This window comes from Barbatula barbatula, assembly GCF_947034865.1.
Source record: "Barbatula barbatula genome assembly, chromosome: 24".
NCBI classification, from domain to species: Eukaryota; Metazoa; Chordata; class Actinopteri; order Cypriniformes; family Nemacheilidae; genus Barbatula; species Barbatula barbatula.
In genome coordinates this window covers 14,025,825-14,045,303 of record NC_136787.1, presented here as the reverse complement: position 1 = coordinate 14,045,303, position 19,479 = coordinate 14,025,825, and the positions used below count along the sequence as shown (strand labels likewise).

At 36.8% G+C, this 19,479-nt stretch overlaps 1 protein-coding gene across 1 annotated transcript in view; it reads right to left on the bottom strand.

Moving 5' to 3' along the window:
• The window catches only part of esama (endothelial cell adhesion molecule a), a 28,086-nt gene extending 10,236 nt beyond the window's left edge, over positions 1-17,850 (bottom strand). The window contains exon 1 of the mRNA XM_079448135.1: positions 17,406-17,850. Coding sequence (XP_079304261.1) covers positions 17,406-17,475 — 70 coding nt within the window. The 5' untranslated portion in view covers positions 17,476-17,850. The remainder of the gene's footprint in view (positions 1-17,405) is intronic.
• Between the last annotated feature and the right edge of the window lie 1,629 nt (positions 17,851-19,479).

The window sequence follows — 19,479 nt, the reverse complement described above, 5'->3', positions numbered from 1 at the left end:
AAGATCCTGAAATAGGCTATTTCAGTTTGACTTTTAATCATTACAATGGAGCTGCTTCTCTGTCCCAGATTTGAACCAACGACTGACAGCTGGGAGTCAAATCTGTACAATACTGAGAGGTGGCAGGTGCCGCTATCTGTCCAGGAGACATTGGATTAACATGATGAATTTTGCCGGGATTACCCTGTGTATTACAGGAGACGTACAATGTTATCATCTGTGACACACAAACCTCATGACTTCAATCTGATCCGGCACAGGAGACTATCACTCCGATGTTTAAAACTAGATTAAATCAAACACCTATCGCTGCTAGTGTCAACGTTTGTGATATGAATTCAGTACTGACAGGTGAAATGACACCAGATCCTTGTTAATATACTGCACTATGAAACATGTTAAACGTTCATAAAAGTAATAGTTGACCTAAAAATTAAAATTCTGTTACAATTCTCATCCTGTATAAATAAATGTCAATGGGGGGTGAGATCTGTTTGGTCACAAACAAAAAAGGCTCTTGAAGGCGTGCGTGCAAGGGATCAAAGATGCCATACTGTACTTCTATTGCCATGAAAGAGAATTAAGAAATTATTTAGAAAAACTGTTAATAATATATTGTCAAATATTATTAATTTATAATATAAAAATTAAGAGAACTGTTCATAATATATTGTCGAATATTATTCATATTTAGCATACAAGACATTTCTTTATTGTTAGTTTTATTCTCAAATGTTTGCAATTACGCAAAACCACATAAAAACTGTTTTCCTTTGTCTACAATTCAACACAATTTGCCAAAACATTACATAACATAGCTACATAATAAAAGTATATTTTTAATTTATATTTTATAAAATATGCAAAATAAAATAAAACAAACTGATTAATGCATTTGATAATTAAACCAAATAACATTGATCCGATGCGCAAAACTAGCCAACTGTGAAGGCAATGCCCTGTAATTACCACAAAGCTTAATCCTACTAACTGATATGGAGAATGAGTGCAGATAAATCAACAAGCCTTATCTATAGGCACTGCAGAACTCGTGTGACTCTTTATGTCAGGAAAAGCACAGCTTCATTCGGATTCCTGCAGCACGCTCGCCGATAAAAACTCTTTATCGGTTTCTGTTTGAGAAACAATATGGACACTTCGATGAAGACCCGCATTTCAATGTGGCCACAGCCGAAGATAAAAGTTCTCTTGTGGGGAAGCTGAGGCATTAATCTTAATTTGACATGAGAACCGATAACAATGTTTTTTTGTTGTTGAGCTGAATAAAGAATAACTCAGTCCAAGGAGAAACCGTATAAGCGTCCATATATAGCGTGTGGCAGTGAATACCATAAAAAAAACCACACAGCTTTCTCTGCGCCCTTTCGGTCCTTTATCTTCACAAAAAAATCATACGTACTGGATAATGTCACTTTCGAGCCAAAAATAGAGCAGCGTAGCTTAGCTAGCAATAGTATTAGCAACACACCGAGACAAGCCCCACATCACGAGCGATGGATTACATTACACTCTCAGAAGATTTACTGTTCCCACTTGCTGTCACATCAGTTTAAGGAGGCTGTCGCAAAAATTAACATAGCTTGGGTCTGTCCTAAAAACATACAAGCGAGTAAAGATCACAGGGTGGCGAGAAAGCCGGGAAGACATCAAGAATGTTGCGTATTGGGCATGAGGACGGTGAAATTTCATTAGGTTACAATAAATCATTTCTGTCTTGTGTTTGTGCTTCTGAGGGAGCTGATAACTCGAAGAACATCAAAACAAAAAGCCAAAAGGAAGTAGATCCTGTGGCACGTCTCGGCGCTCAGACGCACGCATGCACATCCTGGGGCAGGTCAGGTTTCCTTCTGCTGAGGTCTCGTTTGTGATCAAACTTTCACGCTGTGTATATGACAACATATCTCAATTGGGAATACTGGTTTCTGTGGCCGCCCCTTCATGAGGCGAAAGAGCAGCCAATGAGCACAAAGCAAAAAAAGAAATGAAAACATTTAGCTATGAAAACAGAGAAAGTCCCTGAGAGAACATAGAGGACCTGTTTATGGAAAAATACCAATGTATTGAGCGTCACCACCCTTGTCAAAATTCCTTCAGGGGCAGTTAAGGCCACAGATAATGGTAATGAAAAAAATAACACTGTTAAGTGTTATGATTTTTAAATACATTTTAAAATGTATCATTTCCTTAAAGTTTAAGAAATGCTTTTACTATATGAAATGCTGTCGATTGCCACATCGCACACATTCAGTGTAAAACCCCAGAAAACAATATGTGTTTACGGTACATACTGAATACACTGGTCCAGAAGCACTTCATTCACACCACCCAAAAATATAATACAAAGAAATACAACCAAAAGAACATAAAGAACTAAAACACAATGTTAAAAAGCAAACAACTGAAACAGGAAGTGATTCTGGACCAGTGTGGTTTACATTTAACAAAATAGTCTATACTTGGAATAGTATAGTATACAAGCACCCTATACTTTTTTTGCTCTCTATACTAAGTTTCCAAAAAGTTTCATTTACTGTAAATTTTGAGGTTGAAACAGCGAGAAGAATCATTAAAATATTTCAATTTAATCCCTGATGTCATAAAACAATTACATCACAGATGATGCCATAAAAGAGCAAATGATGCTTATTCATCATCCAGGTGTTTTACAGCTTTCCTGTAGCTCAGTGGTAAGAGCATTGCGTTAACAACGCAAGGTTGTGGGTTTGATCCCATGGGATTGCAGATTCCTATGTATATACCTATGTATAAATGTATAGGATAATGCAATGTAAGTCGCATTGGAATAAAAGCTTCTGCCAAATGCGTATATGTACTATGACAAAGTTATAGTAACCCGTGTCATAATCCTTCCACTTGCATGAAAGCATACATTTAATCTTGAGACTGTATAATTTTGAAAATCGTTTAACTAGTTTATTACTCATCCAGGTCGACATTGTAGGTTTTAAATATGACACCCCTCCGAGTCCTGACCTCAACCAAACAAATTCAAAGCATGTGTTAAACCAAATCCAGTCTAGACTTCAAAGTCGTTTTCAAAATAACTGCTGACATTGACTGAAATCTGTGTTGCATGGCATTACAGTAGTTAGAAATCCAGAAACGTAAGTACATGTTACGACTAGCTAAAAAGGAAAAAAAACATCACGTTTTAGATCATGAAAAAAACTGAAATACTACAGACCCACAGAAGTGAGTCTCTCTTGACACAAGCTGGTGGCGCTTTAGTGTGATTTTTTTGTTTAGAAGGTTCCAAAGAAAAGTTATTTGCACTAGGGTGAGCAATCTGACATCGAGCAGCAATGAATTTGAAATGAGAAAGCCCTACACACACAGGTCCACTAGGACCAGTCCAAGCATTTATCTGACTCCCACTGAGAATGAGTGCTAAGAGAGGATGGATGTGTGTACTTGACCCTGCTGAATGCACAGAAATTAAAACGAACAAGCTGTGGGGTTGCACATGTCATCTCTGCCCTTCTAGACAGGGGTTCCAAAAATGTCTTTTAGCAACTCTACAAGAAATCACAGAATCTCACTTTGGGATCAATGCATAAAATTGTGCTTTTGTCCACTAGACAAATCAACTTTTAACTTAACAGTTACATCATTTTAGCTGGACCAGAGTATGGTCAACTGTCTAGATCTTCTAATATCTTGCCTTGAGCTGGCGAAAGAGAACTTTCACACCATATATTTGCAAAGATTTATGCAACGATTTTTATATATTTAGGCAATATTGAAATTCAGATTTTTATATTGGTATATCTATTTAAACAAAGATGTATTCAATTTAGTTTTAGCATCCTTCGCAACTACTGCCATGCTTTATACTGGCACAGATAAGAGAATCTATACACCTCAGTCTGAAGTGCAAATCACAAAAACAGCACCAAACAAACTAAAACAAAGTGAGGATAAAGATGATAACACCACAAGGCGCAAAGTTTACTGTTGAACACTCAAATCTAGAAATGATCTACCTATTATAAAAATTCCTCTCATCACATAAACACACGTGTATAGGAGCCGGATAGAAGTGGCCACTTAACAAATGCAGGCACGCGATTGTATACATTTAACAAAAACAACTTGCTGTGAGTGTTGAAGTAATTGTTTTTGTCAATGTCATGTACATCTTCAGCACAACATTACTGCTATTATCAGTTATTGATATTTTCCTCAGCGAACAGCTCACTATTAATCTATCAGAATGGTAGGCTAGATGAGTGGGAAAACATACTGCCCACGACATGACACAAAGCCCTTTGATGGCCAAAGATCAACACGTCTTTTAAATACAAATGCAAAATATGAAAACACACAATACAATGTTATGTTTTATGCCGTCAGCCAATAAAATACCTTAATATGATATAATGTTATAACTGTAAATCATGTAAGTGAGAACTTGGCTTTAGACAACCACTGATAAAATATCTTATTTGCGGTAATTAATCATTATATTTCACTATGTAATTGAAATATTAATATTGCATCAAAAAATGAGTTTTCTTTTTTCATTTAACCACCAAATACTACACTTGGTTTCTCTTCTTGTATTTGGTCCCTCTTTCCCCATCATGGTGTGATTTATAACCTACAACCCACTAATGGGCTTATTACTGTTGCTTGGGCCAATTGTTGAATACAGGAGGAACAGATGCCATAAAACCCTCAGTGTGTCATGTACAACCAAAGTAAAGCTTTTGTGAGATGATGTGTGTTGAGTTAAAATTGGAATTGGTTTATACTAAAAATATGAAAAAAGATGCAGACAAGGGAAGAATTAAGATGCATTGTTTGGATGAGAAATGAGATCAAGGTATGTTGCACGCCAGATTCAAACCTGTATCTCCCAAATGAGTGACATAGTTTACCAAAACCAGACCATGGATTAGGCCACAGTTCTGGCTTGGGATCTGCTCTTATAAGAAATTTGAGCACTTGTATCTGTCTTTAAAAATCCACCTGTCTAGAATCCATACTTAGCACAACGCTGCTAGACTGACATCTATGAAGTATTTCAAAATTGTGTATTTCAATATGAGTATGGCTGAGAAACTGTGTCGCTTCTAACGTGCACTTTTTGTAGGTGTGTTTTAAGATGATCATCTGGAGGTGAGATAAATCTTTGGATGTCCAACTACCCCCCTTCCCCCACAACACTTTCCTGTAGCTCAAGATTGGTTTCTGTCTACTCTGGCAGTCTCTAAGCCTCGTCTCTTTCCTTTAATCTTCTCATGGCTCAAAGCTGTCTTCAGAAGCAAGCAGCTCACCACACACACTCATTCGAAGAGGTTACTTCAACAAAAAACCTCCACAAATACCTGTTTTGACTACCAAACAACTAACAGCCAAGGTGACTGTCTGAATATAAGCAAGTGATATAAGTCCCAAGGATCAGATTAGTTGTTTTCTTGCTAAGTTTAAGACTAAAAGTATACTGTAGCTTTGAACAGATAATCGAGGAGGACCAAACCAAATAATGTTTGTATGCCGTTCTTATGCCAGATAAACCAATTAAAATCCCCCAATATCAAGAAGTTTAGTTATCAGCTAATATAAGCCATTTTCTTAACATTTACATTATATTTTGTCATTTAGCAGACACTTTTATCCAAAGCGACTTGCACAGAGTTTAGGAGTACTTATTAATATCATTTTATATTCAACATTTTTTTTTGACTTCTTAGACTTGGATTTCTGTTGCCACCATCTAACATCTAGTTGGTACAAAGCTTTATTTTTCTAAGTGCACAATAATAGCACTGTCCCTTTAAGAGCACATGGCAAAGTGGGTTGCGTGCATGCAATGATAGCAAAGCTGTGTATGATCATGCATAAAGGTGACATCATTGCTTTAAAAAACCTATAGTAACGCACAAAGGCTTCTCAACCTTTTCTGACTTTGTTGGTTATTACTCATACCATTAAAATAAACACAAGCTTATGTCACAGAATTGTAATATTGTTTATTTCTGTCCCTTTGCATTAAGAATCCACAGACGGACGCAGAAAGCCGACATAACCGCCCTCTGTATTAGCGAATCCCGAGGGACAATAAACAATGGCGGCCAACAAAGCGTTCCATTTCAGGCCTCTCTTTCCAGCCGGGGTCCATTTTCAGGAAGGATGGGTGGAGGTCTGGGCAACAGAGTCACATTTCCTTTCAAACGTTCGGAGATTAGATTGCAAACCTTCTAAATGGAGACCGTGACAATCTGCAGTGACTTTCTTTCTCTAGCGTGTTAATGCATCATAAAGAAAATCTTATTCTCTATAGCAGGCCTATCAAATCTTATTCCTTCACAATGACCGAAAAAACGTGTTTCAATAAATCGGCAAAAATATTAAAAATAACTACAGCAGCTGAAAGTCGACTTTTAAACCACGATCGATCAGACTGAGGATGTTTTCTCTCTCGCTGAAGTTCCATCACAGCCCTGACGTCTTCATTACTCACTCGCCGCTCCTGAGATGAGGGCAGAGAAATGTATTCATTTACTTGGTGCTGTTATCAAAGTGATCAGGGATAAGTGGAATAGCTCCATGCGGGAATGCTGGAGCTTATCAGGGAGTGCCACCAGCCCGAGAGGAAGTGGAGAGTTTGAAGAAAGGCCTAAATGTTGTCTCTTTCTTGATTTATCTCTCTATCCCTCTCTCGACCACCCAGTTTCTACTTGCTCTGTATTAAAAAACATAACTTTCTAGTTTCTAGGATACTTAAAATGCTTTTACATGGCACAAACCACTGGGCACCCATGTAGATCTCTCTTTTCTCTTTTAGAGGTGGTTTTTGTTAGTTCACATTAAAGGGGAATTTCACCCAAAAATCATTGTGTGATTTTTTTACTCCCCGCATGACGTTTAACATGTTTAGACAACTTCCGGCATCAGTGCACAAATTTAGATATTTAGGTGACATCCGAGAGATTTCCAGGCCTCCTCATAGACCTCATGGTGTCATGTTTTGCCAAGGTCCAGAAAAGTACTAAAGACATTGTTAACCTGGTCCATCCGCGCATAGTGGCTCATTATTTTTATTTTTGACTTTATGTTCGTGTTCACGAGAGATATTAGGTTTGTGCGCCGAACGCCGCATGACTCACAACGCAAAAGTGCTCTCGTCCAAGAAGAAGACAAAGAAGTGCTCTCGTGAACGCACGACATACACTGACAAGACAGAGGAGAATATATCAATTAAAGTTTGTATTTTCGCACATAAAGTATTTTCGTCGCTTCAAAAAAATTCAATTCAATAGTTGATTTTTGGGTGACTGGGAAAACTGAACCTTTAAAGAAAAAAACAAGCTTCATCTAATTTATGTCATTCTCTTTTCACCTCAGCTGATTATCGCCTCAACAAATATTTTTAGCAAAAAAAAGCCTAGCACTGAGAACATTACGATATCAGCACGATGTTGACAATTTAACATGAAGTCCTTCGAACGAAAACAATAACTGGTTTACCACAGCGCCTACAGAGAGCATTAAAAAAAATCATATTCCTAAACCATGTTATTGTTATTTGTAACACTTCTGACCACAATTAAGATGTGATGATTAAAAATTAAGCAAACAATCTCATTATGAAGCATCGCTCAGACAACGGCATTTTAAAACTGGATTGTATGTGACATTTTTAATTACTTGGAAGACATTAACACACAGATTTTGATATAAAAGATCCTGATGTAAACAACATTGATGAAACCACAGTGATGCAAGTTCTAAATTGTTATGGAAGAGAAGATACAAATCGGTGACTTTAATTTTTGAGAAACAGTACACTGTCACAATAATACCAATTGAATCTTTCCTGATGTAAAACATTTTACACCCACCCATTAACTGATTGTTTTCTAAAGGCCTGGATTCTTTTGAAAGTAATATCTAGGCCTTTATTTCTGCCTTTTTCTAAATGATCAGAAACACTGAAAATCTAAAGAGTTAAGCATTATAGTCAAGATATTTATAAAGTAAAAAGGTAATATATGTTAGTCTCTGCTCAAACAATACACCATACTGTACAATACAAGTTGGAGAAATACCTATCCTCAGAAGAGGATTTCTTATTTTTAATAATGTCCTGTGTGAATTTACATTAACGCCTTTAAAATCCATCTAACCCACAACAGCACACTGACCAAATGTGAGTTGATCACCACAGTCTGTTCCCTCCGACTGAACCATCATAAACCTACTCGCCGTTGTCCGCCCTGTGACAATGTGATCAGACAACCAGAACAAACTTTCATACTTCGCTGCCATGATGAAATAACTTTAAGCAAGATCCACTGCATTAATAAATAATACACAAGGTGTTCTACTTTAAGACTTTTATTTGCAGAAGTTATTTTGCTCATTCAGTCATGAGCTTGAGTGGCATGAGATTTACCTTCATTGTGCCACCAGAAACGGAAAGCCTCACTTGAGTTAGAGCACAACTTATCACCCGTATGCAGGTTTATCAGCTCAAACCTGTGCCGGTCACTCATGGTCAAAACAAACTACAAATAAACCAGATTAAAAAAATCTTGGAGCTAAAATACGACTGTTAAATATTAAATGAAAATCTGAAGATTTATCATAAAATCATATGCTTAGCATTTCAAATGTGTGAGATTCAAAGTAGTTGAGTGCACACAATCTTTCAGGCTTGTGGTAATCCTCTGTCAATGTGCATTTCAAATCTTCTCTGTGGAGAATGATTTCCTTCACATAATCAACTTGCACAAGATGTAATATTCAGTAGTTATTTAGTACACCACAGAATAAAACTTTGATAAAGATGGTATATATTAATCTGCATTCATGCAGATCTCGGTGCATCAAGAAAACCTGAAAATATTCTTAAAGACACACTCTTAAAAGAACCACACTCAAAACATACAGACACACATACTGTCCTATTCTCGGATTAAACACACTAGCTAATTTGCTGATACTTTACAATGCCAATTTACAAAATACAATTTAAGTAATCCACCCTTAATCCTCGCAGGCTCGATTAAACAGAAAGATCCTGAGCTCCTGATTTGACTGTGTTTTTATTAGACACCTCACTTCAGGACTCTCTGATACAAAACAGGATCTGCTGGTATTTCACATTCTTGACAAAATGTATTGGTCCAAAGACGGTTTCATCGGACGCATACACTTGGCATGAAGTTAACTTATGGTCTATGTTTGGTTATAATATAATAATTTCTTTTATATAAATTTTATATTTTATTTTTTAATATAAAATACTCAACAGTAGATTGTTTGCTCATGTCTACCGGATGTTAAGTTTGGGCCAGCCTCAAAACAATTGTTTGTTGTTTCTGCTAAAACCGTCTATATTCAATACTGGGTTAATTTGAATGCATCATGATTTATGTCATGATCTTTTTAATTGAATTAAATATAAGAAATGAAATTCAAATAACAGATCTATTTCTTTTTATCTATCCACCACTTTTCGGTTTTGTTAAATAATTGATGTCATTAAAGGTTTTATTTAACTTTCTATAAAAAAATTGAGTTGTCACAATAAAAATTAAACCAAACACAAAAAAGAAGCAGTTAAGGCACACAATTAAATAATGACACAGGTCACATGTTGGCAACCAACAGGATTATTCAGACATCTTATCCTAAAACATATTTGAAATAACACAAAGAATGAAAAAGTTATAAGTATTGGACGCTAGTTGGTCATTACTGCTCTTCAGCTGTGGAAAGGCACAATACAATGGCTAGTCAGTGTATCACACTGCACTCATAGAACATAACAACATTATATTATCTTCTACTGTACATAACAAGGACTATCTGTCAATTAAAAGATCTGCTTAATTCATCAACGGAATCTCAATGTCTTTAACAAAACAGTTCTAAACAAATAATGCAAATCAATATTACAAGTATTTGCCACTTAAACTCTTCAAAATGTGATTTAAAAATTCCACAAATCCAGAACACAGAGGCTGTGAATTCAATTATTCCCAATCTCATTAGTATTCTGAAGCTCTTCGTGGCTGTCGTTCTCTGAGAGGAGGAAGGCTAAAGGTGAATGTGTTTAAATGAACATTCACAGGTTTTCATTAAGATCTCTATTATGTATCACACAGTAATTAGGACCCTGAATTATCGATAGTGGAGGAAAAGAGCAGGACCGCTCCTGACAGCTCGGGCTATTTTAAAACCGATGGAAAGATGAACTCTGGTGCGCCTCCTGTTCTGATTATGTTCTGAGTTTTGAGGGGGAATGAATGTCTAATGACTGACTGCCAGTAATGGATTGGGCACAGGCTAAAAGCGAGGCCGCTCTCTCATCCACTTTAATGTGTTTTTGGAAACAGCGTTCTGTTGGGGGATCCTGGGCTATTATTTTTCGAAGTGTTTCCACAAATGTCAAGAGGATACTGGGAATTGAAGGATGCATAGAGCATTGGTCATATTAATGAGGAACAAATGGATACGTATTAAAAAAAGAAATGTTACTACCGAGATTGTGGTGGAGAAAGTGATCTGTGGTTGAGCTTGGAGGAGGATCGAAAGCCAGGGCTTAAGTGCCAAACACAGGGCGTCGACTCGAGTAGACCTGAGAATTCCACAACTCTGTTTGGATGGAATATCGATGGCCTCGGGTTGGCTTCAATTCATAAAGTGTGAGTCTCAAGTAATGAGCAGTGCATTCTGGGATAGAGGATGTTTCCTCCTTGTGATGAGGTGTCAAGTAGAGTTTTTAATGTTTAAGCGCTGATCGATGTTGCGGAAGATAACTTCAAATACACAATCACACACACCAGACATGTGCGTGCCTCAATGCTACATATCACATCATGTTGCGGCACCCTGCCTGTAAAGTGCACGCTTGATGTAACTGATGGAAGCAACAGCATGTGAGATATTAGCTCAGTAGAATGCAAATACAGCTTCATCCCCTTTAGATATTATCATAAATTGCAGAAATATTCAGTTATTTTAGAAATAAAATCAGGGGAAAAATTGCCATTATGGTTAATTTTAAATGAAATACATTTAAAACAATTATATACTGCTATTTTCTTGTTTCTCTTCTTTTAATTTTAGTGTTTGCTCTGTGTACTCTTGCAGATTAGTTTTAGTTGGCTGTTGCATTTCATCGTGCTGTTTTTTTAGCAAATTGCATCTTGAAAATGTTTTTAAGCAGCATTTCGAGACACCTGTGACGCCCTCCATCTTGCGAACGTGTGGCTCCCTGCGAATGTGGTTATAATTAATTGAACTAAATGAACATGTAACATTGATAGACCTACTGTATTGGCAGCAATGAATAGAAATACTTCCAAACTTGCAGAAATCCAAACATTCTTTCTACAAGCCAAAAATATCTCCCTAATGAGCCAATGAGGATCTTCATTAATGACTAAAAGGTTTAAGTGAGAAAATCAATGACGGTAATGATCAGTCACTAATGAGGAAAGAAGCGCACTCGCTAAATGTCAGAGAGAGGACCAATAATCATTGATGCCAATATATGAATTTGAAGAAAATGTAGGCATTAGTCTTTTAAACACTACATTTTTATATAATATACATTTTCGTATTTGTGCAGACTTGACACAAAATGCACAGCTGCTAAACAATAGGGTTTAAAAAGTAAACATTGTAATCTCATTTTAGAGTATTTAACCCGAGCACACGAGAGCATGAAACATGAGGTCATTGCCTAAGGCTTGGCCCCCTGGATCAATCCTCCCTATTTAGGGAATACGCATGTGGGGTATCGGCCGTTGGGTCATTAACAGAAACTGCGACTTTAGTGGCCAAAAGTGATGTTTTCTTTTGGATTTGTGGAATTTACATTTGCTGTTATCGGCTATAATACACCAAATCAAGTTCAAGATCATATCAGGGAACAATCAAAACTCCTGATACCCTTAACTGAATTAGCTCAAGATCCCTGGGAAACATAAAGATATTTAGCATTTGGGGGAGAATAAATGAAGTGGTCTGTCAATAGACTGGAGAATAATAAAACAACATGCATATTAAATCAACGTTCATTCATTTTACTTGTGAAATGGCTCTGAGTGGGTGTCTTTCTTTACTCTTTATCTCTGAAAGCCCGATGGGAAAATAAAAACACTGAGGTGTCATTAACATAATGAAGTCTAGATGCTTCAAAACACTGGTGTGCGCCAGTGATCCTAAAACCCCCTTTAGAGACGATATAATTACAGCTTATAATAAGAACAGCACCAAAATTATTGTTATAGTCACCAGAATGTCAACACAGGTTCAGGACCCCTCACTTAAAGTCTGAGGTACGAGTGTGTTATTATGGGAAGATCACCGTTCTCGAAGGTCATAAATAACTGTGTGTCAGGGTGTTTTAACTGGGTTTTACAATAATGAGGTTTTGGTGGCTGTATCTAGCCACAGAAGCTGAAATACTGCTGATGAGCTACAAACTAAGGCTTTATATCCTCTAATGGCTGATGGGCTGACAGTTGGGCACAACCTCTGTGACAGGGCAAGTCTACATCTCTCTTTATTTCTCTTGTGTAAGAATCCACTTTTACCCTCATGTTTATGAGTCCATCTCTCTAAAGAAGTGCTGCATTTTACCCAAACAGCTTATCCAGCACACTGTTACCCCACAACATATAACAAAACCCGTCATCACCAAACAAGTGGAAAAAAGAACAGAAACCTCTGTAAATGTATCTTGCAGTGTGTTATATGAAAAAACAAGAGACACACAGTATTGTCACTTAAATGGTGCCTATATTAACATAAGATGTTATTTATTTATTATCATCACAACACACAAATAGGCAATTCCATGTAAATGTCAACCTTTAGATATTAAGAAATAGGTTTTTACTGATAGGTCAGATGTCAACATTAATGTCTTGATATGTCTTTTGTTTTGTTTTTAACGCACAGTTCTCCATAGTCTGGTAAGTGAATTGTCACAGGACCATATTCCTCATAAATGGACACATGATAATGAAAGTATAGTAAATATAGTTATTTAATGTTCTATAAAGAACCATTCCTTCTCCATTTGTTGAGTATTATTGCTGCCGGTTTGCACATTTTAATAAAGAGTATGTTCTGTCTAAAATCGTACTTCCTTTTTTGTCACATCCATAACAAAGAAAGATTGTAGAGCTAACTTGATCAGTTGATGCCGTCACTAAGGCAACCACTAATGAGAACACTCACTGGCGACTTACAGCGACAAAGTCACTTATAATCTGAACGCAGCATTATTTTATCTGGAGTTTAATATTCCCTGATCTATTGTTTTACAATACTTTTTTAGGAACCTTCACCTATGTTACAGCTTGTGTCTTATTGTGTTTTATTGATTGTAATTTTGTGTTGTTTGTTTTAAAATTGATTAATGTAAAACACTCTGGTCACCTTCGGGTGTTTTTAAATTGTGCTATATAAATGAAACTTATTGTATTGTATATTCTAATAAATACATTCTCAGAGAATTTACATTTCAAGTTTTGACTGAATATGCCTAATTGACTTTAATAACTGTATTTCTAATACATAATTGTGTATTATCTGTTTTACTGTGTCTCAATGGTTAGAAAGAATCTCTTTCTCAAACAGCCTTCAAACATTGTTACATTAAACATAAATAAATTGAAGATTGATGAATATATATTATACCAATAAAAAATAAGACTGGAGAGAGAGAAAGCTGCAGGTGAGAATCTGACTGCAGGATAGGTAGTGAAATCCCGTCACTTTTAGGACTGGCTGATTCCTGAGCGAGAATGTGAGATTAAGCTGGATTTCAGACGTGGTAATTACTCTGTCACTTCCTCTACAGAAGCTCAGCTAGCTCACCAAGATTACTTCTAGCCTGAGGTACATTAAATGCACTTTTGGAAATCACCATCATCGTTTGATGGCAATATGTTATAAAAAGCTTAATAGCCTACTTTAACAGACACAACAAAGGTTTTTATATTTAGTGGATTTATGTAGTGATTTGAAGGTAAAATAATTAATATTTTTAAAAATATTTAATTAAATATTACATGTAAAACATTTTCCTAACAGGTTCTATGTCTTGTGAGATTCATACATCTCTCACAGATCACAAAGGTTACCTCTCTCCATCCCTCTTTCTCTCTCCCCGTTTTCTCATCACACACTCAAGACTGGGAACAGAGCAGAATCATTACCCTGAATGAGTTCTGTACAAAAAAAATGACACATCGTCGTGACAACCTGTCACCACAGCACATTCAGTTCATTTGAGACGATGAACGCACGATTTCCTCTCGGATTCACTACTAAACTCCATGTGTCGCATTCACTAATAATTGTGCACAAGTATTAAAAATGATATTTGTGGAGCAAAAAGAAAATATCCACCGGAATTATCCACAACTACAGGAGAAAAAAAGTAGTTGACTGATTGACTAGTGTTAAGACACAGGGCATCTTTTGAATTCTCACTTGAATCAAGCTGATCTTATCAATACTCAAGTATGCTGTTGTTCTTTGTGTCCTGCGGTTAAGTCAGATACATTTTTAAGGGACTGACAGTTTCCTTTAGTTGTTGACTTTCTGTTTTAAAGGATTAGTTTATACAAATAGGAGATTTAATCATCATTTATTCATTTTACAGCCTTGGAACATTTTTGTCAAAAAAAATTTATTCACAAATTTTTATTCAGTATCAACTTATTTACCTTATGTGATTTTATTTTCTCCACACAGTGTCTATACCGGAAGCGGCACCATACATTTTATCCACACTGGATGCGGCTCAACAATCCAACTAGAACAAGATGTGTGTCATGTCGCGTCTGTTGTAGACAGCGGCACGATGCGACAAAAAGACAATAAAACGCATTAGAACACATTATAATTTTACATTTTGTCCACATAAAAGCATAATTATCAAAGAAAATGGCAAATAATGTCCTTCAAACTACTCCTCTCTACCAAACGCATGTGGTACTGTATGTCTTTTGAAAATAGATATCACACACAAGTGCACATATGTGTGTGTTTGTGTGTATTTCCACAAATGTCAATAGGTCAGGAAGAGAGTTGGGAAAGTCGCCCACTGGTTTTCTCATGACCCTGGGCTGCACTGAACATGCTCCTCTAGGGAAACAGCATGGAGAGAGAGGGACACTTCTCACTTCCGTATAAGGGACGACATACACATAACACCAAATACTAACCAACCTGGCACAAATGCAACACATTACACCCAAACCCTATATTATACATATTACAAACATACGGACGCACGCATGCACACACATACACACACACACACAAGGTATTTAATGTATGAATTTTTTGCATAAAGTGTACATGTAAATTTATTTTAACAATATTTTAACTAAAGTGTCCATATGTGCACCACTGCATGTGCATTTTTTTCAACACAAAAGCTTTTGTTTAACAAACTAATTTTCCGTTGGAGCTTCAATCTTGCCTATTGGAGTCGTTATGATTCTATATACACACACATATTATAAATACACAGACAGGACAAACTCGACTTTTGTTCTGAATTTACTTTGTTCATGCCACTGTTGCCAAAAGGCCAACAAGGGATTTCTTCAATACCATGCTCGCTTTGTCTTGTACAAGCCTGCAAAGCAATGCAGGATTATGATAACCTATGATGTTCTTCGAAACTAAATTTACCCCAGCCATCTGGTTTAGCCACCTGGCTTAGCCACCTGCGATAGTGTTTTTCCCCACATCTGCCTTCCAGAAGGCTTAGTCAATTTGTGTTAGAAACAACTGTAGCTACACTTCACAAGCGGTTAACACTTTTACAGTAGCAACAAACTAGAAAGTTAACAAGTATGATAAAAGTTCTTTGGATCTTGACTGACACCATCATTAATTCAAACATAATACTAAACAAACTTAAAAGCATCATCAAAAAATGAATAGTTTACTAATCCCAGTGTCATTCCAAACCCCTTACTGTAGCTTGTTAACATCATTGAGTTTTAGAAGCTGACCGCCTCAGATTTGTAAATAAAAAAAGAGCACCATCAATGAATAAATGATGATTAAATCTCCTATTTGTATAAACTAATCCTTTAAAACAGAAAGTCAACTAAAGGAAACTGTCAGTCCCTTAAAAATGTATCTGACTTAACCGCAGTACAGAAAGAACAACAGCATACTTGAATATTGATAAGATCAGCTTGATTCAAGTGAGAATTCAAAAGATGCCCTGTGTCTTAACACTAGTCAATCAGTCAACTACTTTTTTCTCCAGGATCTAATGATAGTGCCATTCATGCCAATACCCTGCTGTTAAACCACTTCACATAATTTTCCACCATTTCCCTCTTTCCGGGCATAGCGGAGAGAAGGATGCACCTGCAAGAGCATGCAGAAAAACAAAGATCATAGCCAATCTCAGTACCCCAATAGTTCACACACATCCTGTTCCTTAAGAATGACACATTTAAATCACTCAAATCAAAACAATATCAATTGTTTGTACTTCACACAAAAATAATTTAGGGAAAATTACATTATTGCCTAGAAAAGCAGCTTGTAAAATGGTTCCATAAGCATATCTGACCACACCTAGGCAGAAACCAGTCTGCCTGTGATAAGAGCTGTGTTTGGAAAACAGTGTTTTATAAGGGCATGTAATTCTACCTGTAAACTGGGTGTCATTTCACCAATGTGGGACATTTAGTAATAGTGTGTATGTGTGTATGGGGTGTGATAATTCAGTAACCTAGTTAACAAAGTGTGAGGTGAAAATAAGAGAAATGATCGCGGCGTGTTGTTGTTTTACCATCTTATAGTACTGATACATTCTTGAAGGTGGCTAAAAAAGCATAGCTGAAAAAAAATACATATTTTCTCTGGATATTTTTAGAATAAAACAGCTTTTCGCTTATGAAAATGAACAATGTTTTTACTCCAGTAACCACGTTTTCTATAGTCTCACGACCATCTGTAAAACTACAGTAACCAAAAATATACTTTGGCCTCACTATAATAACCAAAGTGTAGCCATTATATTTGCGGTCAAACTATAGTAGCCACACATTTATTATGGTCTTACTACAGTAACGTTACCTATAGTTTAACCCGTTTATAGTAAATATATGGTAATGACAATTAATCCGCCAAAAACATGTTTGATACACTTTACCTATAATAAAACCATGGTTCATTTCCAATGGCCTCTATTGGCCAATAAGCTTTTTTAACCTTTGGACTCTCATAACAACCGGAATGCTGCCTTTCCCCAAAGTAATAACGTATTTACAGCGTAAGTATTAAAATAACCCAAGCGTATTCCGCAATCCGCACACACTAAATATTTACAGAACAGCGTAAATATAACATACCCGAGACCGAGCACAGAAATGTGAATATTGACAGGCAGGTGTGAAGTTTGGCTGAAGTTGGCGTCTCCATGGCTCAGCATGTGAAGAGTGTCCTCTGCGCGCTCTCGTCCGTATTAATACTACGCGTGAAGCAGATAATGGTTATCAACAGACAAATCAAAGAGTCTTTCAAGTGTCCCTGTTAAACAAAATCCTCCTAAACGAGCGATTTTCAGCGGGGGATGAGCGGGGTTACAGCCGATCTGAAAAGAATCATGTTTGACTCGACCGAATGCGGTAATAACAGATTAAACAAGTGTCCGTTTGTTCCGTTCCAAATATCCGAATAGTTTCGCCCGCTTCTTGAGTTTCTTTACGTACTACACCGATATACCGACTACTAGAGGACAGTACACACAACAGTAAGCGCACTGTGTGCGTAATGAATGCTGGAGAGCTGTTGCACCTGCACTTGTGCGGAACGCCCCCTGTGTCACGTCATCATTCCTGCTGCAGGTGACTTCTGCATGGGACTACACAGTATCTGAAATAAACTATAGTAACCACCGTTTTTTGTAGTAAAATCGCAGTAAGACCGAATATACTATGGTCTCACCACAATTTAATGGTTAATTCGTTGTAAAACTTGGGTAATACAATTGTTAAACAATCTGCCAAAAGCATGGCTACTATAATTTTACTGTAATAAAACACTAGATAATTTTCCTAAGGGATAATGGACTTGATTCCACTTTGTTAACTAAATAAATATTAATAAAATCAATAGCATCGATGCAAAAACAACGTACACCATACACTTATAGTTATATATACATTATTTAAAGACACGAAGAGTGGGACCAACAGCTTATATATAAGAACTTGGTGTTAAATAAACTATTTAACAAAAACGTAAGAAATAAATAAAAGTAATTTATTAACATCATAGCTGACAGATCAGTACTTCATATATACTTCTGGTTAATAAACATTTCTTCGGCTGTTTACGGGTCACTATACCGTACAGGGTTGGTGGCCAGGGTTGACTTTGCGAATCCAAAACACTTTTGTTAGACCTGGCCAAGGACTAAAATGAACACAGGCAGCCCGATTTTATGTTTCTCCAGAAAAATAAGACACCGCTGTTTTTTAGTTACTCTGTGTCTCTTGAAATAATGCATTAGGACAGGGAGTGGGGCTTGTCACGGCAATACAGTGGCCTCAGCCCTCGGAGGTGAATACCTCCTCACTCCTGTTTCTATGGGATGTCACGTTGCCATAGAAACTGGGCTGAGGTGGATGCAGTCAGACTGCTAGATTATTAGGGGAGGATGAACTCTTGTTTTGTGATTAGACCCTGGGCAACTCCGACACAATCCTACGGTTTTGCCGTCTACGCTTATATCATAATGCACCCAATCCCGTAAGGCAAATTGATTTAAAAGATAACAAAAGCCAGGATGTTTGGAAGGAACGGCCAAGCATAAAGGTAGACTAATGAAATACAATCACACCCTGGAGGAACATGTCATATCTACATAAACGACTGTAAAAACCTGGAGCACAACATTGCAGCAATTTTTGGAGGTCCTTTCAAAGGCTGTTCAATTGAGAGCAGTAAAAGGAACATCCGATCAAAGGACACTGCTGCTTTGCACAGATACACAGAGAACAAATTTAAATGGCCCACAATAATCTCACTACAATTACCAGACCAACAAACAGCTGTAAAGACGGATGACGTGAACAGTGACCCATCCTTTATGACCACATACAGCACAAACAACTTGTAGATAAGAAACTAAAACCAAGGGAATCAAATCATCTTTTTCAGCCTTGTGGTTCTTTGAAACACAGAAGGCGACATTTAGCAGAATGTCAGGAGTTTCAAACAATAGAAGTGGATAGGGACTAGAAGTACCACGCCATAAAAAGCACCATAAGAGCATCGTTCATTCACAGCCCATATTCTATAGAGAAAAGGTTTAGATATACTGCTATAATTGAATAGTTTGTGTTCAATTTGTGTTCCAATCAAACACAAGATCCCTTTAAAGTTGAATTGTTATTAAATAAATAAACATACACTGCTTGA